The sequence below is a fragment of the Lepidochelys kempii genome, chromosome 2, assembly GCF_965140265.1.
Source record: "Lepidochelys kempii isolate rLepKem1 chromosome 2, rLepKem1.hap2, whole genome shotgun sequence".
NCBI lineage: Eukaryota > Metazoa > Chordata > Testudines > Cheloniidae > Lepidochelys > Lepidochelys kempii.
In genome coordinates this window covers 80,141,317-80,163,785 of record NC_133257.1, presented here as the reverse complement: position 1 = coordinate 80,163,785, position 22,469 = coordinate 80,141,317, and the positions used below count along the sequence as shown (strand labels likewise).

The following is a 22,469-nucleotide window of genomic DNA, read 5'->3' as shown; positions in this document are numbered from 1 at the left end:
AATGATGTGGCAAAGAGCCAGAAAACTTCATCTTAATAATTGTCTATTAACTAACATGACACATTTGTACAGTATTCATTACCTCCAGGTACAGATTAGGCATCTAATGTAGCCATAGAAAGGGACATGCGTACATGAATCTTGAGCATAACAGTGAATAAACTGACATTACATTTGCAGTAATTTTGTTTCAATATGTAAAACATGTTGTTGCCTGTACTTGAAAGGACTTGTAAAAGTGTCACAATGAAATCTGAGAGGGAAAATGTAGCTCAATATTTTGTTCTGTTCTGTAGATCTTTGACAGTGTAGTGAAGCTCCTTTTTAAACAAAAGATAACATCATAAATATACATGGTTGTTTTTAGCTGCATGAGAAACAGCCTGGAAATAGAGATCTAAGCTTGACTTCAACTTGATCTACACTCAAGGTCTATAACTGTCTCCTTTTTAAACAAGTTTATATTTTTAAAAAATCAGTTTTTAATACATTAAATACAGTTTGAGAGAGCATTCTAGCCAGTTTTGTGGACACAAGGACTATTAGCAAACCAAGATTTATCAGAATAGGGCACAATGAAGCAGAATTGCTGTAATTGACTTTGGTGTCACTGAGAAGCATGGATTTGTTTCCCTTTCTATGGGCTACACTGTGATCCTTTGTCATTTTGGAGAGGACTGGCAGGAATAGTCCCAATGACTTACAATGGGCTAGATTGTGCAAGCTTTATTTGATTATTTTTTTAATGTAAAAGTGGCTGACTTTTGGTAGTGTTTCTCCTTTACATTTAGATAATGAACTATTTAACCAACAGTTCAACCAACCTGTCTTTTTATATGGCCTTCATCCCTGTAGTATCTGAGCACCTAACAATCATTAATGGATTGTATCCTCTCAACAGCCTGGCAGGTTAGAGAAGTGCTATCTGCATTTTACAGATAGGGATCTTAGACACAGTGTCCATTATAAATGACTTGCCTGTGGTCACATATGAAGTCTGTGACTGTACTGGGAATTGCACCGAGATTGAAATCCCAGTCCAGTGCCCTATCCTAACTATCTATATAGGATGTATTATGAACAGCAGCTATATCAGATCTGTATTTGTGTAGCTCTTGTAACTTAACTGTCTTATGTCTCTGCTGCTCCTACACAGTAGAGTTACTGTGAACATATAGAAAAGTTCTAAAGAATCTTTTGAAACCTGCACATACATAAATAGCTACGAATGGTTAAATTTTTAAATAATCTTGTTATCAACTAGTTATTTTTAAACCTGAGCTGGAATTCTGTGTGGAAAGGGTCACTGAGGTAAGTGAGCGTTTGATCAGGTCCTGAGCAGGTAGCTCTGAACACTAACACTATTAACAGTACTTTGGAGCCACATATTCCAGAAGTCTGTAGTCTTACCATTTAAATTGGTTACACTTACTTTCACTTAAGATCTTGGAGACTGAATCGCTTAAAATGGAGATAATTACAGTACAAACTTTGGTATTCTTACTTCATAATCGCCACCACTGTAGTGTCAAACTCTTCACTCATGCCTTTTGAGGTACAATTCAAGTACTGAACTGTTGGCTCATAACAAATGCCAGAGAAAGCTCTGGGTTCACTGGAGACTTTCAAACCAATAGTTCTTAAGAAAAATCTAACGAGTGGTAGATGTGACTGATTTATAGGTCAGTAAAAGTTTTTATTTGGAACCCTAAAATCTTATGGAACAGTTTGTTCTCTTCACTCTGTACCAAAATCATCCTGGCAGTAGTAATTATATGCTTTCTGACTTATCACATGGTGTCTTACGATAAGTTCACTGGTACATAAAGGATTCTTATTCTTACAGAAAGAAGGCAAGATGAAGGGTTGTCTACTTGATACCTTAAATATAAAACTTTCAGCCGGTGCCTGCAGCCAGATTTATGGAAGATAGGAGAGATTCCAGAGGACTGGAAAAGGGCAAATATAGTACCCATCTAGAAAAAGGGGAATAAGGACAACCCAGGGAATTACAGACCAGTCATCTTAACTTCAATACCCGGAAGGATAATGGAGCAAATAATCGAGCAATCAATTTGCAAACACCTAGAAGATAAGCAACAGCCTGGGTTTGTCAAGAATAAATCATGTCAAACCAACCTTATATCCTTCTTTGAGAGGGTATCTAGCCTTGTGGATAGGGGGAGCGGTAGATGTGGTGTATCTTTGATTTATTAAGGCTTTTGATATGGTCTCACATGACCTTCTCATAAACTAGGGAAGTATAATCTAGATGGCTCCACTAGAAGGTGTGTGCATAACTGGTTGGAAAAACGTTCCCAGAGAGTAGTTATCAGTGGTTCACTGTCAAACTGAAAGTGCATAATCAAGTGGGTTCCTGCAGAGATTGGTCCTGGGTCCCGTTCTGTTCAATATCTTCACAAATAATTTTAGATAATTTGCAGATGATACAGAGCTGGAAGGATTGCAAGCGCTTTGGAAGATAGGATTAAAATTCAAAATGATCTGGAGAAATAGTCTGAAGTAAATGCAAATTATTCTACTTAGAAAGGAATAATCAATGGAACACATACAAAATAGGAAATGACTGTCTAGGAAGGAGTACTGCAGAAAGGGATATGGGGTTATAGTGGATCACAAGCTAAATGAGTCACCAGTGTCTCAGTGTTGCCAAAAAAGCAAAAATCATTCTGGGATGTATCAGGAGGAGTGTGGTCAGCAAGACACAAGAAGTAATTCTTCCACTCTGTGGTGGTAAGGCCTCAATTGGAGTATTGTCTAGTTCTGAGCACCGTATTTCAGGAAAGATGTGGACAAATTGGAGAAAGTCAAGAGGAGCAACAAAAATGATTAAAAATTTAGAAAACATGACTTATGAGGAAAGATTGAAAAAAATGGGTTTGTTTAGTCTGGAGATCAGAAGACTGAGGGGGGCCATAAGTTTTCAAGTACATAAAAGGTTGTTACAGGGAGGAGGAGGGTGAAAAATTGTACTCAGCCTCTGAGGATAGGACAAGAAGCAATGGCTTAAAATTGCAGCAAAGGAGATTTAAGTTAATGTTAGGAAAAACTTCCCAACTGTCAGGGTAGTTAAGCACTAGAACAAATTGCCTAGGGAAGTTGTGAAATCTCCGTCACTGAAGGGTTTTAAGAACAGGTTAGACAAACACCTTCAGTAATGGGCTAGTTATTACTTAGTCCTGTCTTGAATGCAGAGGACTGGACTATATGACCTATTGTGGTCCCTTTCAGTCCTACAATTCTCTGTGACTATAGTCGCAAAGACTAAGCTGGTCACTGACTGTGTGGTTTCCTTCTATCTGGATACAAGCAGTGCTGCTCCAGTTTTCATTTCAGATAAATTCCGTAAAGAGTCATAATTCTTTAACAAACTATTACATATAGGATATGGTAGTAGATGTAGTGTGGTAATTCTCTAATTATAACTGCCTTGTGGAGACTAATGCACACTCTCTTGGATCTGCTAGCTTATGTCTATCTTCCTCTGGTTTCAATACCTCATGCTATAATTGTTCCCAACATATGGATATGGCCACATGTCTGTCCTTTGCGTACCCCAGTAGGTATTTTGATGGGGGGTGTCTCCCTCTCCTGCAATTTTCAGATTAGCAATTGGAGAGTTCCTGTAAGGTGACATCAAAGCTGCCCTAAGGCAGTAGCTTGAGGATTTCCAGATTCTTGTGAAATCTTCAAAAGCTATGAAGCTGGACAGCCCTGGGCCCCTTTCCCCCTCTGCCACCCCAGTGTAGAGAACATCAGGGAGCAGCTATGGGAAAAGCCAGAATGTGTCTCTGTGTTAGCAAGTTCTCCATAGTTGCAGTCTACCAGCTATTTCTTCAAGTGTTAATTCCACCACAGGAGTGGAGGTGAGAGAGAGGTTTGGGGCTTTGAGAAAATGACTCTGGCCTGTCTGGCGATCAGGCCGTCTGTATAAGGAACTGGTTATCCTTTACCCTCAATAGATCTGCTGCTGCCCACAGCAGGGATCTTACTCTGTTAGGCTTGATCTTCAAGTTAGAGGAGGGAGTGAGTTTGTTTTGCGCTTTTTTAAGAAAAATTCATTTAATGGGGTTTCTTAACTATTCCACTAACTGATTTCAAAGCCGACTTCCTCATCTGTTCAAACTGCCTGGTGCTTCGTCATTCTGTCTCAAACCTCTCTTCACTTGAGATTACACCTTTGACTAGATAACTCTCCATTTGTGCTTCGCATTGGTAAAAATGCAAATACTTGGAGTGGGAGGGAAGGGCAGTTATTCAGCTGGCCTTGCTTGTGACTCTCATTCACTTTAAGCATCCCACCTTTTTACTATGTTGAGGAGAGAAATTGTCAATAGATTTAGGTGAAATCGTAATTGTTCAAAAACTTGTCCATATGCAGTGGGTACATATCGCTTTATATTTTTTATGAAATCACATTTGCATTGATTAAAAGCTCTTTTGAAGGGAAAGGTGCTTGTATTTCCCACCATCCAGGGGAGTTCAGTCTCCTCTGTGGATACTGCTGAGCCATTTTTGATTTGCATTGATATAATTCTTCCAATAACATGTCATCTTAAACATTTTCTCAGAAAAGAGAGAGGCTGGGTTCGCTGGTTAGGGCACTGGCCTGGGAGTCAGAAATCTTGGGTTCTGTTACGTATTCTGCCACTGACCTGCTTTGACTTTGGGCAGTCATTTCACTTGTACATACCTCTGCTTCCTCTCCCACCTTGTTGTTGTCATAGACCCCACCCCGGAGAGGTTAGTCTTCCACGGTCCATGTTTGGGGCCTAGTAGAATGGCGCCCTGATCTTAGTTAGATCTGTTGCTGTAAGACAGAAGATAGGTGGGAATTCCCTATAGAAGGGATTTATATCCTCTTTTTAAACTGTTCTGTTTGGTTAAGTTTCTTAGCATGGCATACATACCATTTCTAGAGTGAGTGGAGGAAGTACGAGATGGAAGAGGACACGTCCTTCCTGTTTGAAAACTACCACTAATGCAGACTCCAAGACAGAGTTCAGGCTGGTGCCTGCAGGGCTGATATGTCTTACCTGTTTGCAGGTAAGCTCTGCAAAGCAGAGGCGGGAGCAGGTGTGCAGGCATCTAGGGTTGGGAGGGGAAAGACCAGGAAGGAGGGTGGGTCAGTAACTGCCAGCCAATGTCCAAATAGGGCTCGCACCAATCCTGACAAGAGGCATCTTAATCTTCTCCCTCACAGAGCAGCAGTAGAGGATTCTTCTGGCAGTTACTCTGCAGAGAGCACTTTCCGTAGAGTGTCACCTACAGATATGGCTCTAAGTATCAAAAATCCACGTAGTCTTGACTCCAAGTCTTTGGCATTAGCAGTGAATTGTGCCAGTTTTCTTTTGTTCTTGACAGATGCAGACACATTGCTGCAATTAGCTATTCTCGGTGCACAATTTGAGCACGAACTTGTAGGCGCAGAATACCAGTTTTTCTGAGGTACCAAAAACACAGATGTTTTGCTTTGAAAGCAATACTCTTAGAGGTAAAAAGTGTCAGTACAGACACTTCCATTTTTTCCTCACTTGCTCCCCGGTTTAAATCAAAATATGAAAGCACAAAAAGTTGCTGCGGGTGGGGAAGGGCAAACCAAGAGGGAACTGGAGTGCTGCGTATCTGAGGTTTTGCTAGTATGTGCTCTGCAGCTAACTTGTACTTTAAAGGAGGTTTCTATCTGCTGTAGCCTCAAAGCAACACCGCATTCCATGGTAGGTGTCATTCCAAACAGATTCATTCCTTTTGCAGAACCAACAGTTACCTCTTCAGAGATGTGAGTGGCCTGACCCAAATTGCCTGTTAAAGCACAGTAACAGACTAAATATGACTTAAGCCCATATTTGTAAAGGTATTTAATCTCTTAAGACCCAAAATCTCATTGGCAATCAACATAATTTAAACTAAGTGCCTAAATCCCATTTGAAAATGAGATTTAGGCTCCTAAATCAGTTAAGCGCTGCAGTGTTGAGTGCAGCAATGCCTAATTACCTTTTAAAAATCTGGGCTTTGATCTGTTTCTTTTCAAATAAACATGCAGTGGCCTGAACTTTCCCGGAAGTGAATTTGGGGAACCTAGTGGCTGTTCCTTTGGATATGTTCAGTAGCCATTTGAAAGGCCACAAGAATTTTGTACTCAAGTAGCTTATTGATAAAGATTTGTATAATAGATGACAGCTGTCTTATGAAGTTGGAAGTGTGAATTTACTGTCTTAATAGACTACAGTCTATTATGAGCTTGTTTTTGTCTGATTACATTCTTTTGTAATGCAATTTCCCAGTTGCAGGGTGCACTAGATGTGATTTCCAAGGACTCCAGACTTTAAGAATAAACTAAATTTATAACTCTTTTCAAAAAGATGAAAAACAAAACTCCTTGAACCCAGACAGGTTAGCTCTCCCGCTTCCTTATAACAGCTTGCAATATTGACAGCTCTCAAACAGAGGTTGGTGATTTGAGATGTATGCCCCGTTTTTCCAAGGGAATGAATAAGATAGAGAGGATGTATGTGTTTATTTTTTAAAGGTAAGACTTCACATCTAGAGAGAATGTTTTCACCTCCATGAAGTTCTTTGAATTATAAAGGACATTGCTGTTGGGTTACTGAAAATCCCCGGGGGTTTGTTTCATTTATAACATTGCCTTGAGCCTTCTGCTGCATCCTGTTGGATTGACCTCCTTTTCAACTCTGTGCTGGCAGCTGCACTGCAGAGCTATCTTTTCCCTGGATCCTTCAGGGTTGTCATATGACAAACTTGAACTGTGACCCTTTTGTGTCTTACCAGGCCAGCAATGCCCTCTTTATGCTACGTGGCCAGCAGTCTTCCCCACACACACGTTTGTTCCAAGCCATTTAACAACGTGACAGTTTCAAATGATGGCATTTCATAGTTTTTAATAGTAATGACTGTAAAACAAATGAAACCATGCTTAATTCTGTGCATGTTGCTAGTAAGAAATACTGCTTAATTTTCTGCAAATCATTGTCTAATATCTAGTGAAAGTACCTTTTAATGTATTTTAGCTTATAAATTTAAATGTTCTTTAATGTAAAGTCTCTCCTTATGGCATAAATATCTAATTCATTGCTGTGGACTGTCCTTCACTGGCTTGTTTTTAATCAGTTATTTTTAAGCCAAGGTGATAAAGCCCCATTTTGGGGAAGTTTCACAGAGACTGTTAGGATAAGGATTGACAATACTTAAGATTGCATCCAAGTAACACCACCTCCAAGTGGAATTGATGCTGGTGGGCATCGCCTGGTTGAAGTTAAAGTCTGAGCACTTGTATTTGTACAAATTGCATTCATTACCAAGAAGCCTGCAGTAGTGATAAGAGACTGGCTGTATAGTATAGATTGGCTCCAAGATAAGTAGCCAGTCAATTGTGTAGCTCATAGTAATCTTCCTTTTTTTTCTATTAATTAATCTCTGTTCGTTTCAAAATGGGGGCTGGCTGCGTACATATGTTCTTGCTAACATCCTGAATGTACGACAGCTAATCATAATTTCCCCTCTTAATTTGATTTTCATATCCAGATAAACCTGCTGATTGGGAGATGGATAGACTGCATATTCAAGGAATGTCTTCCCAGCATTTAGATACTCTGGCTGTGTGGTTTTTTGTGTCTTGAATGATAGGATCTCCTGGATTATTTGAAACACTTTTTGACAAATGACTGTACATGAATGGTTATACTGTTCCAGTTCCTCTTTGCTGTGTTTACCATGTGTTAATACTTGAGTCCATTCTCAGACACAGCTGTCTTTGTGAGAAGACCAAATCTGAAGCAGAAGAGTGGTTGTGGGTGGGAATGAGGGCTTCACTGTGTCTTTACCCAAAATAGTGTATTCCTATGGTATTCTCTGCCATACATACCCATTCTTTTGTGTACAGCAGCTTGGAAATTTTCTGACAAAACAGAAAATGTTGGTTCAGTGAACCCAAAATGTTTTGCAAACATGGTTCAGGTTGTGGAATTTTGTTGAATCACAGGCAAGGTTCATTCTGACAGAACTCTGGCTGGCAGGGATGCTAGGAAGCCTGGGCTTCCATGGTCTTTGGCAGGCCAGTTATGCTGATAGATTGGGGGAGCCTGAAGCTTAAGGGGACCTGTTGTTCCCTGCCCTGGAAATCAGCTGCTATTCAGTGGTGATCAACCGTGAAACTGACAAACATCTTAATTTCACTCCAGCTGTCAAGGAACTGTGTGGATGGGTGGGTAGGGGTCTTGTTTTTGGAAACACCATGTTTCAGCTTGTCCAAAATAAAAGAAATTTGGAATGTTTGGTTTATAGCAGATGTTAAAGAAACTTAGTTTTGGTCCTGATTAGACCAAAACCAAATTTTAAAATGTCAGTTTCTTGCAAACCAAAATTTCAGAGTTTTCCTCAACTCTGCTATTGTGTAATTAGGTGGCTTTCAGCATGGTTTTTGTCTGTAAAAGCACTCACTGATCTGTATCTGTAGTGAAAATGCAATTAATCGTAGTGTTTAGAGTGATATATTTTCTTCCAATTGTTGAAATAGCCAATTAAAATGGCAGACAGTAATTAAATTGCAAAAGATAAATTGTCATAGGTTATGTAGAAATGGGATTTATGGATTGCAGGTTTCTCGCTTACAAAAACATACATAAAGCTGAATATCAACATGCTAGATTTTGTCTGCCTTTACATGACTTCAGCAGTCTAGCCCATTCAGAATAAAGTGACATGTATTTTGAAAAATAATTCATTTTAACTTTCTCTTTTCTCTCTTCTCCCCAACCCTGTTTAGGGCTTGAATGGCAGTGCAGTTGCTTCTGGATCATCTGGTGTTAGTCTTACAAAACAGTTGTTTCGTCCAAGAATAACACGTGTCTGTCTCAGGGACTTGATATTCTGCATGGAACAAGAGAGGGAGATGAAGCGTTCTCTAGCCTTGTACCGTGCTCTTCTCAAGTGATGATTCAAATCTTGCATTTCATTTCTTGCTGTCTACTGCCAAAGAAAACACTGAAGCATTGTTGCACTGTCCTGAAATTCAATTTGTGGGAAATAATCCGTTATAAGGATATCTTTTGTTTACAGATACACATTTGTATTAAATACCTAATTTAGCACCTGGAGGGTTTTTTAAAAATTAATCAAATTCGAGTTAAACCAATCTGTAAAACAGTGAAGACACCGAGCACACAAGTACTCAGCCCACCTGCATGCATTTAACTCTTGCAGACTAAAGACTTAAGATGTATACCAAGTTATCTACGTCACTTGCTTCAGTACTCCAAAGCCTTCCTCCAATCCACCCTTATTTAGGAAAACAAATTTCAAGGCACTACATAGCCTGGTGAATGTATCTAATCATGAGCCAGCAATCAATCAACATACTAGTGCATCGCCTACCTGACTCGGCATCTCTTTACATTTCCTAGTTTTGGAATTAGTTGCTGTAACTATTTCTAAAAGCCAGTTTTCAAGGAATGACGGAGCAAGCAAAGGGATGTATGAAGCAAGCTCACTTTTCCTTATTGCCTCCAAAGGAAGACTCAGCCAAGAGGAATGTGAGTATAAATGCACAAGCTCCTGCCACGAGGTTCACAGCCTATGGTTTGGATAGTGTGAGCTTCAGTGTGGAGGAAACCTGGACCTAGCTAGTGAAAGACCAGAATGAGAAAAGGAGCCTAAAAAGGAATGGGGAAACTAGATCTGGTAGATTTTCCTTGGCTAGTCATCTAAACTAGCAGTAAGTTCAATTAAACCTTGAACAGAAAAATTGAACAGTCAAAAGCAGCCTGCACTGGCTTTCTGCAGAAAAGGCTATTTAAAATGTTAAATATTCTTAGACTATACAGTCAGAAAATAGTTCCTTTTTTAAGAGGGAGGGTAGCATCTGCAAGGTGCAACGCTTTCATTGCTTTATTGAGAATGTAAATTTAACTGATGTGCAGATGCTACAGCAAAGATGTGCAGAATATATTAGTGATCAGGGGATTGTCTCAAAAATGTAAACTAAATGGTTTAACCGGTTGTGTAATTCCCATTCAGTGAAGGTGACTCCAGTTTCTTAGTACTGTTGGAATAGTTTCTTTTCTGCATTTGATGATCCAGTGAAAGCTGCCTTGTTGGAGAAGGGAAAATCCCTTCCTCCTACTGCATCACATACCCCATGACACAGCACTGTATAGCATGGCTGTCTGACACAACTAGCAGGGAAGGCAGGGGCTGTGTATTGAATGCCTTCCTGCTGAAATTTAAGGAAAAGGCTTCCTACAGTTATTTGGCATGCTCAAGTGAAAAAAAATGACACTTAACCATATGCTCGATCACTAGGACCACTGCAGACCCTTACCAAATACAGTATGTTTCAAATCAGTCATGTTTTTGTGTTGGGACAATAGTAAACAGTTAGTAAATTGCTGTAAATTATTTGTGTACATATAGCGTATATATAAAAAGCAGTACTTTTGACAATGAAGCTGTAGTTTGCAAGATATTGGTGGCATCAGGCAAAATTGTTTTGTATAATTAAATGCTTAGCTTTACTTTTTACGTAAAGTGCAGCATTTTTCCATATTTGTGTACTGTATCTTATTGACCAGATGTTTAAAATTATTTTAAATACTGCATTAAAGCAATTATTTTATTAAAAATAATAGTGGGTAACTTTACTCCATCTCATGCTAGGAAATACGCAATCTTCAGTGTTTTTGAAAATTGATGCTTCAGAAATGAATGAGAAGAGATGCAGTTATCTCTTAATCATGGTAATCACACCAGAGTTATATGTACAGGAAGCTGTGGTTTGCTTTATTTTAAATATTTTGATTGGTTAAACACATGCCCATTGAAGTCTGTATTTATACAAAAATTAAGAACAAAATCAGTAAGGAACTCCTTAATAGAAATAGCCCAAAATATTACAATTGAAATGTAAAATATTTGTTGACCTTCAGAATATAAACCCATAGCTGTGCTAGGTTAATGTAGTATTTAATCAAGAGCAAAAGCTTTTTTTAAATCTGAACAGGCTTTAATTTTTTTATTGTTGGTGTGTCTGTATATTTCCTTCATAAAGTAGAACACATGGGAGCTTAAGGTCCTGATATAAAACCCATTGGAGTCAATGGGTCTCTCTCCATTGTCTTCAGTTGGTTTTAGATAGGGCCTTAAATGATTTAAATATATGCATTTTGGGCCAGGGAGCTCAACATCCTTACCTTGGCCTATATCAGTAACCTTTACTTTGATTTTTAAGACTTCCTTTTATATCTGAAAGAGATGCAACTCAGGGTAATTTTCTCTAATCTTTGGCAGTTTATTATTATGAAGGATGTTGATACTTATGGATGACCAGTTTACTAACTTAATGCTGGGAACATACGACGACAATATAATTGTCTAGAATATGCATAGGTTATAATATCTTTAAGTGAATTGTATGTCCATATAATGGACCCCTTAAACATTGTCCAGGTCATGGTATGATTGCAACACTTACAGAGTACAGTGCCATTCATTTCTAGTACTTAGATTCGTCACCTACAAAGATGTACGTTACAAACTGTTCACGTACTTCTCTAAACAGTTAAGTTCCTACACAGTTACAGTTCTTGCACATTGACTTACACAATAGTTAAATCTGTTTGGAGTGAATCTGACACCTCATCTGTTTCTCAGTAACTTGAAAGCCAATTCATATTGGTTTACTTCCAAAATCTGTCAGTTATGTTTTGAGTTGTTTGGTGTGACAGCTTTAATAATTAAAGTTGTTTGTATAGGTTCCTTACTTGTACTCCCACAAGTTGGAAAGGGCTGTGTATTTTATAAATGAATAGATACTGTGTGTGTGCGCGCGCGAGAGAGAGAGAGACGGCTCAGACCTGAATAATGTGGAGTGAGTACCTTTTGAAAAGAAAAATCTCTGGTGCAATTACTGAATTATAGCCATTCCCAAGTGTGGAAACTAATAATCTTGCCAATAAGAATAGGGAGAAGATAGAGAAAGGGGAGGAATTCCCGTAGAGCTGTGTGAGATTGTGTTTTAATACATTAAATCTTTTGACATCTTGTGAATAGTGATTGGTTGGGGATGGGGTAACTTATAAAAGCAATTCAGCTGAGTTGTTACTTCTACACAGTGTGCTGAATTGTGCAGGGAAGAGATTCTTTTGAAAAACAGTTGATCATTTTGGAATTGTCAAGAAGGACAATAGTAAAAGTAAAGGCATAATTCTAAGGAAGGAAAATAGTTCGCTAGAGCTGCTCTTTGCTCTGTCTTAAGTCACTTTGATTTTATTGAAGTATGTTCTCTTGCATTCTCGCACCACTATGCGTCTTCTAGAATTCTTTCAGGCTAATTTGCAGGTTAGGTGTTTAATTGAACAGACTCAATTTAATTGTCCATCAGAGGAAGAAATGTATGAGAACTTCACTTTGTCCACCTCAGATCTTTCCTACATGATTCTTTAATGTTTTGAAAAACCTGTTGTTCTTCACCCTCTCCTTTGTCCCATCCTAAATTAGTGCCTGAGGAACACCAAAAGTGTGAATCTGCTTGGGCTGCATCTTGGTGACACTCCTCCATGTCCCAGTGCATCAGTTGAAATTAGCAGTAGAACCTCAATTACGAACTGACCAGTCAGCCACACACCTCATTTGGAACCAGAACACAATCAGGCAGCAGCAGAGACCAAAAAAAAAAAGCAGCAAATACAGCACAATACTGTATTAAATGTAAACTACTAAAAAAAAAAGGGAAAGTTTAAATAAAAGATTTGACAAGGTCAGGAAACTTTTTGTGCTTGTTTCGTTTAAATTGAGATGGTTAAAAGCAGCATTTTTCTTCTGCATAGTAAAGTTTCCAAGCTTTATTAAGCCAATGTTCAGCTGTCAACTTTTGAAAGAACCACCATAATGTTTTGTTCAGAGTTACGAACAACCTCCATTCCTCAGGTGTTCATAACTCTGAGGTTCTCCTGTGTTTTCAGTGTCAGGAGCAAGGCTGAGCTCTCCTTCCCCCATCCCCTTTTTTTTTCTTTTTTTCCTGTGGCTCAGTGTTTGATCCAGGCAGAGTGACTATAGCTCTCTAATGCAGAGGAAGGAGGGTAGGCAGAAGATCTGTAGCTGCAACATGTCCATATTTAGCTTCCTTTGAACTTTAGTTGTATACTAACCTAAAAGCAGTGTAAACCCCTGCTCTGTAGAGGGGAGGAGTTGGGGAGGATGTTCTGAAAGGAATCTTCTTGAGTGTTTGACCAGTCCACTCCAGAGCATTTTTGCAGCTGCTGAAGTCCAATCAGAATTTCTAATTTTTCTCCAGCCACTCAGGTCCTTGTATGAAACCAGGATACCCAGTATGAGTAGGATGTAATTAGCCTAAAATAGCTGCAGGGCCAGTTTGAGTTTTGCAACCCTTTCCAAAGCAGAGAAAATGCCCTGGGCATAGGTAGGTGAAGGCTCATTGGGGATGTGCAGCAGGTTTCCCCTTCCTTTGTGTCATCTGAGTGGTGCAAATGGGCAAGCAGAGCACAGCCTCTACCCTGACCGTAGCATCTAGCCCCATCTCCTTTCTGAAAAAAATATATTCGGTCCTTCAACTGAAAGGGTTGGACACTACTGTTCCCACTGAGAAAGCAAGGAAGGGAGCTACGGTCTTGTGTAGGTCTAAACTGGCTGACCCAGTCATATAGTATTGCATCGAAAACTGATAGTGCCATTTCCTGTAGCAGCCAGTGATAAGGACACTTTCTGGTTTCCACTGACTTGGAAACTGCTTATCTATATCTGCTCATGGCATGACTGGTGTTTCAGATTCATAACCTCCAGCTCGGAGATCTGTCAGTCATTAGAACTCCTGGTTGATGGCAACACTCCAGAGGCTGGGATAAGGGCAGTGGGAGTTCTCTGTCAAGGGGTACCTACTGGGGCCAGTTAAGATACTCTTGCCTAACTTTGCTTTTGATGTGTAAGGATGGCCCTGTTACCTAGCAGCTGTGAAAGGGTTGAAAGGACATTTTGGCTTTTGGGAGGATAGAGGGAGACCCCTGAACTGCAGTGTTACCAACCCCAAATGTTCAAAAAGCCTAACCCCAAAAAACCATGTCCCAGTATGCATGAGTTTTTTTAAAGACTCCAGTGTGGGGTAAGTTTTTTATTTTATTTTTAAATTTCCCTTTTGCATCCCTGCCTGTCAATTGGTGTGGCCAACTCTCCTGAGTTTATGGAGTAAGATAACTTTGGCTCTTGCAGCAGGGGCTCTGGCCGGAATCTAAATGTGAGCAGAGTAGATTTGTGTAAAATGCTGCCTGCTTCTTCCCCACTCCCAAAATTCTGATTAACTATTTCTGTGCCACCTCTAACCCCACCTCTTCTCCACTGCAGCCCTGGGCAATCTTCATGCCTCTCCCAGGCCTGAGAGGACAGCTACACCAGTTTCCTTGCCCCTTCCCTGGCCTAGTGCAGATGGAAGCTCCACCCCACCCCCCTTTTCCCAGGCCTGGGGTTGCAGGGTGAGGTGGCAGCAACAGCAGCAGTGCTGGGCTCTTTCCTCCTCTCCTTTCTGCTCGAGGCATGAGGGAGTGCTGCTTGCTTCCTGCAGCAGCCCTGATTGACTGGCTGCCTTCCCCACTTCTTAGGGAAGAGCAGACAGCTGGGTGTTCCCCTAGGCAGGGCTGAAATTCATGTGAGGGTTATAGTTTCTCCAGGGTGAGAGTGGTTATAGCAGGAGTTAAAAATCATGTTACTCAATCAAATGTGGGTTTGACAATACTACATCCAGGCCTGTATGCAGCTGATTTATTCCTAGCTGAATGGCTTAAAACTTGTCTCCCTTTCCTCTGCACTCTAAGGGAGGAGAAGACCCACCTGGCCTGATCTCAAGTGGGCTGCTTCAAGGAGGGTGGGGAATGGTTTAGGGGGCTCAAGTCCCCTCTTTGCCTAATGAAGAGCAGGACCTTAAATGCTGTCAGGGTGGAGCAATGGAGTAGGGTTGCAGTTTGTCCATTCTGTATAGACAACTAAAGAGGGAGTGGGCTAGTGGGTGAGAGCCCTCCCCTAGGAGGTGAGAGACCCTGCATGCATTAATAATTTATATATAGTGGAACAGCCCTAAGTGAAGAGTGAGAGGGGCCAGGACCCTGACTGAAGAAAGGTGAAACCCAGATCTCTGCTACCACAGGGGCATGCTCTAGCCCCTGGGCTAAAGGTTACAAGTGCGAGGTCTCACTCCTTTTCACTACAGCCTGACTACTTAAATATTTATGCTGGGTGCTCTCTTGTGATGCTGTAGTTGAGTGAGTAGGACATGGATCTGCATGCCTGGGGGAGGTGGGACAGCTGGAGCTCAGTGCACCTGGGCCAGTTGCTCGTACAACATGGACCAGCTTCAAGAGGAGAAGCTCTACTTCGCACTGTCCCAGAGGTTAGGGGTTAAGCACTCTGACCAGATGGAAGATCTGTTCAAATCCTCTCTTCTCTCCCTGCAGAGGGGGTGGAAATGTGAGTGCTCTAATCCCTGGGCCTGAAGGTGATAAGGGCATGGGAGCAGTGGTGCTACCCTGCCACCCCAGGAGCACCTATTGTAGCTTGAGTACAGGTTAAGGTGCTTCATGGGAACTGTCCCTGTCCATACGCGAGGATTCCAAAAAAATCCCTCTTCTCCAAGGGTGAGGCCTCCAAAAGGCAGCCCTGTACTCTTCTCCTCCCCCCCCCCGGTAATGCTATAAGAAATTCTTCTGAACTCCTCTCAATTGCTGACTAGTGCCCCACTGCTTTCTTGATGAGCATGACCCACTTTCTGCAGTGTGTAACATCCCCAGTTGCTCACCCCCTTGCATATACATGCAGTTATTGTCCATATGGAATAAAGAGCAACCCCAGACTCTACAGCTGTGGGCATTTAACAGCTATAGGCAAATTACCTGACACAGGTAGATCTCCTCTCAGTGTCCCCATTCACCCACAGGGAGAGTATGGAGTAAGAGAGTAAGGTATGCAAACACTCTCAGCCCCATGTTGGAATGGTCCCTTAATTCCCCCCCCTCCTCCTCCTAAAAGAGGAAGCCAGTAAGCTCCTGTTCCGACAAGCCTGCAGTGAGACCTGCAATGTTGATAACTCAACTGTGGGGAGTGGAGCCAGCACCTAATGAGGAAAAGGCAGATGTAGAATTGGAAAAACCTCCTGGCATGCACTAGGCTAAAGCAAGAGGAAGATCAGCACCAGCAGCTGTTCTTGGATCAATGCATTTATACCATCCTTCTGCAGGGGGGAAAAAAATACAGGTCACACCCCAGCCCCATACTCAGAGCTATGTTGCCAGCAGCCAGGTGGAGCAAGGGCTGAGACTGATGTCTGTCTGCAGCATGACTGCCCTTGCAGCCACTCAGGCTCAAGTGTGTGTTGGTCAGGCTGCACTGGGAGACTAAGACTGGGCAGAGCTTGGTGGCTATACCTATACTGAAATAATAAAAAATCCCGGGCACGCCATCTTAAGAGTGTTGGCTCAAGAGGCTTCTGCTGATGGGGCAAAGGATGCAGGGCTAAAACTAGCAGTGCAGCTGTTTGGGCTGGATTATGGGCTCTGAGCCCCTGACCCCTCATGGGAGTTCAGAGCCCAGCCACCAGCCCAAGCTCAAACATGTATAGTGAGCCCCACAAGCCCCAAGATTTGAGCCTCACTGTTGTTATTGCAGTGTAGATATACCCAATCAGGTGCACAAATGCAAAATGGGAGATGCATGCCTGGGCAGGAGTATTGCAGAAATGGATTGTGGGGGAGGGGATCATAAACTAAACATGAGTCAACAGTGTTGCATAAAAAAGCAAGCAACATTTTGGGATGTATTAGCAGTTGTGTAGGAAACAAGACATGAGAAGTAGTAATTCTGCTTTATTCCATGCTGATTAGTCCTCAGCTGGAGTATTGTGTCCAGGTCTGGGTGCCACATTGCAGGACAAATGTGGACAAACTGAAGAGAGGCCTGGGAAGCGCAACAAAAATGATTAATGGTCTAGAAAACATGACCTATGGGGGAAGTTTGGGTTTGTTTTATCCGGCAAAGAGAAGGGGGGGGCGGGGGGGGCATAACAGTTTTCAAGTATATAAAAGGTTGTTCCAAGGAGTAGGGAGAAAAATTGTCCTATACCCAGAAGTTAAGGAGAATAAGAGGCAGTGGGCTTTGATTTAGGTTGGCCATTAGGAAAAACTTCCTAACTGTCAGGGTGGTTAAGCCCTGGAATAAATTGCCCAGGGAGGTGGTGGAATCTCCATCAGAGAGATTTTTTAAGAGCAGGTTAGACAAACACCTGTCAGGAATGGTCTGATGCTAGATACTTAGTCCTGCCACGAGTGCAAGGGACTGGACTAGATGAGCTTCCTTCTAGTCCTGTGAGTATGTCCATGTCAAGTCTAGCTGAGGCACATTATAACTTCTGTAAAAGGAAAAGGAGTACTTGGTGGTCAGAGGAAAGGCTGCAGCTGCTTGTACACGCCAATCAGAGTGGCTGTAGCCCAGGCTTGGCTTTTATTTAGAGTGTGAGGTTTAGGGGGCAGTGACTGGCTTTTGTATTGTGTTTGTACAGCACCAGGCTCAGGAGATGCTGAGCCATGAACAGGGCTCCTTGGCTCTGCAAGTATACACGATTGTTGTGTTATGGGGGCTCTCTGCTGATATGGGTGACTGATGCACTGCTGTTCCAGGTAGGAGGTGTTAGTGGCAGACTGGCATTAAACACCTACTCCTTTGCAATAAAAAATGGGTGTGGGTATCGCCTGGCCTCAGGGAGCAAGCATCAACCAGGCCTGTAAGTAAATAGTTGGCCTCTTTGATGTAACCTAAGTAATTACATACGCCCACAGCCAGAGGCAGCAGTAGCCCATAAACATGCCTGCTTGCCTCTGCCGAAAGGAGGGGAGGGCTTGAAGGGGAAGCCAGTCTCATTTGCAAAACCATACATAAGAAACTATTTAGCTTTGCTATTAAAGAGCAGAAGACTAACATTCTGTAGCACTGAGGCAGCCGAAGGGCTGAGGTGAGACCACATTGCCCAACACAACTACTGCAGCCAGAGTCCTCAGCCAGCAGCTCCTCGCCCGGAGATGTTGGCAGGCAGTGCCCCACCCCAAAAGAACCCTTTGAGTCTCATTCCTCCATCCTTGTTCTCAAACCACCCCTACCTGCTGGGGATGGGAAGCACATTACTCATCCTCAAGGTTCACAGCAAGATTAAATCTCTTACCCACAGTCACACAGAATGGCTGTGCCAGAGCCAGGAATTAAAACCAGCTCTGCACCCGCCTCATGCAGGAGCTTAGGCACAAGACTCTGCTCCCTTCTCTCGACTATTAGCCAGCAGGGGCTATGCAGTCTATGTAGGGTTAAAGAGGCACTTTTGGCCACGTGTAGAACGCTCTGGCTGTGGCAGTGACTAGGGTGACCAGACAGCAAGTGTGAAAAAATCAGGACAGGGTGTCAGGGGTAATAGCCTATATGAGACAAAGGCCCCAATATTGGGGCTGTCCCTATAAAATTGGGACATCTGGTCACCCTAGCGATAACTAATGGGGCATTTCCACAGCACAGCCCGCGCCTGCAGCACTTGTTGAGGCTGAATCAACATGATGGGCTGAATCAACAAGGCTGATGTGGTCACAGCTTTGGTTGGTCATCCTACTGGCCTCATGCTTGCTAAGAACATGCAAAACAAGGTACCTGCAGTACCTCACCCTTATACAAGGCTTAGCCGTTTCCAGGGTTGTAGCAGCTGACTCATAGCTGTCCGTTTCTGCAATAGGTTTGGCACTACTTGAGCTTTCCTGCAGTTGCCTGTGCATGGTGGGGCCAGCTGTTACCCCCACCCGCCTCAAGCCACTTGGCAACCTCCATATTTACCTAAGCCCCTTTGGAAAGCAGTGTTGGGCTACTCACAGCACCTGCGTTGTGTTCCATCAGTGGCAAGAGGATTGTCTTCCCTGCTGAGCACTCCAGCAAGCTCTTCAGGGCGTTGTGAGTTTGCACCAACTGGCAGGATACTTTTAGGTGGCAGTGTCTGCCCAGGCCTTTCCCTGGTGGAAGTTGCATTTGCCACCTACTTTCTGATGCCTCCTTTGCTCCACAGGAAAGGGCCAGGAAAGCAACTCCCCCTGCCTACTATAGCATTCAGTCATGGTTGGTTTTGCACCCTGGCCCTTCATGCAGGAGCATTTGCTGCTAGGGCTTCAGTCATTTTACCAGGAGCCCTTATTCTACTGTGGGAAAGTGGCTTCCCTCCGACTGTAACACGCTCCCCAAGCAGGGCCAGCTCTAGGTTTTTTGCCACCCCAAGCAAAAAATTTGCCTCCCCAAGCTCGGCGAGCACAACGGCCCAAGCAAAAAGAAAAGGGGTGGTGGGGGGGTGACCAGAATGTTGCCCCTGTGCCACCCCAAGCACGTGCTTGCTTTGCTGGTGCCTAGAGCCGGCCCTGTCCCCAAGGCCCTGCTTTCTCTGCTGCAAGTTCCTGCATGCAGCAGCGTGTCTGCGCCACCTGGTCAGCTGTAGCATAGGTGCCCACACATTTTTTCCATGGCGAACCTCGGAGGCTTTGCCAACACCCGTAACAAGCCATTGTTAAGGGATAGTTTGCATCATCAGCCGAGCCCACACCCAGCTTTTTTGGCTTTGACACAGAGGATTCACCACAGCTGCTACAGCTTTGGATGTGCATTGCCTCCTGCTTCCATATAGCAAAGGGACAGCTACCACCTCCAGGCACCAGTGCAGGACTAGCTCTGGGCCTTCTCAGGCCCCTCTTTAGTTCTCTGCTACCAATCCTCCCGCCAACCTCTTTCTGCCAGCACTAGTAGCTGGTTGTACCACAAAATGGAACAGGAAACTGCCACCCCATGGCAAGGTATAAGCATGTTGCACCTGATCCTTGTAGCCAATCTTTCATCTCGAACAGATTCTCATGACTAAGTGTTCTCTATTGCTGCCCCTCCATTAATCAGCACCATGTGGCACAGAACAACTGCCAGCAGCAGCAGCTTCCTGGACACCCCCCCCCCCATTAAACTTTACAGGTCTAGTACTGTGTGTGCACCAGCCTGAGGCCCTGCAGATAATATAATGTAATACTTTGAGCTCCTTTGATAAAAGGTACTATATATGCAATGTGCTTTCTGAACATTCATTAGCTAATGGTGGAAATTTTGCCAGTGGCCAAAACCAAAACAAACCTTTACTCCATCCCTCTAGTCTTTAACTACACAAAGTTAATGATTCTGTGTGCGAGTGTAAAAAACTTAGGAGTACATTTTAATTTCAGTTTACTTTGTGGTAGATGGGAACACTGGAAAAAACTTAGCTCTCCCACACACCACCTCAACTGGTAGCGACATGGCTTTCTCTCCAATCATTTTAGCTAGGCTCTGCTAATCAGGGAAGACTTATTGTACAAACTTGACCACTATATTCTGCAACAAAACTGTAAAATTCTGTATCTGAAAACTTTTGCTCCTCCTTTGTAGCCACCATCCAACTCAGCCAAATGGTGTGCGAGTGGGTGGCTCTGTGACAAAATGCTCACACAACTGGAAGATTCACTTCCAGTTCCAGTTCTCCTTTCTAACCTTTTGGGATTTGGAATGAGGGACAACTGGTTTTAGCGCTACACTCAAGGCACGTGCAAAGGAGAATGGTTGGAGGAGTGCACAGATTTGTAATTTGCAAGAAGAGGGGAAATACAACTAGAGTAGGCTGTACCATGTGCCCATTGCTATGACTATCCTAGCTTTGACGCCTGAAAGTTAAATTGCAGTAACATAGTCTAGGCTGAGATGCCCCTTGAGAAGTTCAGCAAGTGCAGAAGATAGCATGTTGCTTATTAAGTATTATTTCCCCCAGGAAGCACATCTGCACTGCTTGCTCATTGGACTTCTACATAACATTTAAGATATTGCTGTTGACCAAAAATACCTACGTGGTTTAGATCTGCCTCTTTCCCCAAATGCAGAGGAGCAATGAGAACAGACCAGAACCCCCAGCTAAAGCAGAACCCATTCAGTTCTCCTGGCAGTCTGACTGGCATGGGGCAAATCAGAGGAGTTGTGGGACATCAGAAGTCATGGGGACTATGTGCGGAAGGAGAGGTGGTTCTTCGAGTGCTTGCTCGTGTCCATTCCATTGTAGGTGTGTGTGCTCGTCCCATGGACTGGTGCCTGAAGTTTTTCCCACAGTGGTATCTGTAGGGGACCAGCTCTGGCAGCCTCTGGAGTGGTGTGTGTATGCCACGGTATAAGGGGCACTGCTGGTCCCCCCCACCCTCAGTTCCTTCTTACCTCAGTGACGGTGCTGGAACATCTCCTTGCCTCGGCAAGCTTACTCTTCTCAACTGTTAATTGCAAACTTCGCTGTTCATAGTTGTTAGTTCTTCAGTTCCCTTAGTGTAGTTTAGTATTAGTGGTAGTCCCGGATGGGACTTAGCCTAGGAATGGGGCATGCCCTGATCCCCAGGCTTCAAACTTTGTGACTGTTGCAAGAAGCCCATGCCAGTCAGCGACCCCCACAGTAGCTGCTTAAAGTGCTTGGAGGAAACCCACATTAGCAACTTGTGTTGCATCTGTAAAAGTTTCAAACTGCGAACCAAAAAAGGAGTGGGACATTCGCCTCCGAGTGCTCCTTATGGAGTTGGCACTTACATCAGCCCCAGAGCTGTCCAGATCAGCTGTCCCCAGCGCCATGGCCTCGGTGTGGTGTGTGCCACCAGCACTGGCCTCGGTCCGGCATCTATTCCCATCCCAGCTGGAAAGCAAAGAAAGGCCGGGAGGGGATGTTCTCCTACATCCCACAAAGTGCAGAAGAGGACTGGAGGAGAGCAAAGACCCTTGAGGGTCAGCTCTTCCCCTCCGGACAGAGGTCAGGCCCCAGCTCCTGTTGAGTGGGCTAGCCCACTCCAAGACCTGCCCACCACCCTGGGAAATGGCAGAGGCACCCAACAGCTGATGATGCTGTCCACACCGGCGGCCTTTCAGGCCACAAAGGATATTTTGTCTTTACCAGTACCGCCCACGCCAGCTATGGAGGTTCCCTGATCCAGGGGTAAACCTGCCTTGGGACCCTTCCAATGGTCACCATCATTAGAGCACCACTCCTCACCTCAGGGAGTATCCTAACAGCGCTCTCCTGCCCAGACCTACCAGACCCTGGACACGGATCGGCCTACCAGCCAGAGTTCCCAGTATCAGTTCCCAGACTCCAGGCAACAGTCCCTAGGCTCGAGGTGGCGATCACCAGTGAGTGGGTGCAGACCCGCAGAAGAACGGCACTGTCCCCACAGCCTTGATGCATGGAGCAACCGGGGTGGGCAGAAGGTCTCAACACCATCCTGGTCCCCCAGACATGTATCCCCCTCCTCAGGCTCTGACAGCAAGGAGCAAAGTCTGCCCATGGGCCAGGGGCACTGGCATTGCCTGCAGGACCATAGGGG

The 22,469-nt window shown here is 43.6% G+C and overlaps 1 protein-coding gene across 3 annotated transcripts in view; it reads left to right on the top strand.

The window, feature by feature from the left end:
- TAF4B (TATA-box binding protein associated factor 4b) overlaps positions 1–22,469 on the top strand; it is a 176,607-nt gene that overhangs the window by 114,268 nt on the left and 39,870 nt on the right. For 2 of the 3 annotated variants that reach the window (XR_012157235.1, XR_012157234.1), the window contains exon 15: positions 8,804–9,569. Coding sequence is in view for 1 of the 3 variants with exons in the window: in XM_073331341.1 (XP_073187442.1) it covers positions 8,804–8,971 (168 nt within the window). In the remaining 2 variants the exon portion in view is untranslated. Of the gene's footprint in view, positions 1–8,803; positions 10,602–22,469 lie in introns of those variants that run through there. The other variant, XM_073331341.1, reaches the window with a different exon arrangement.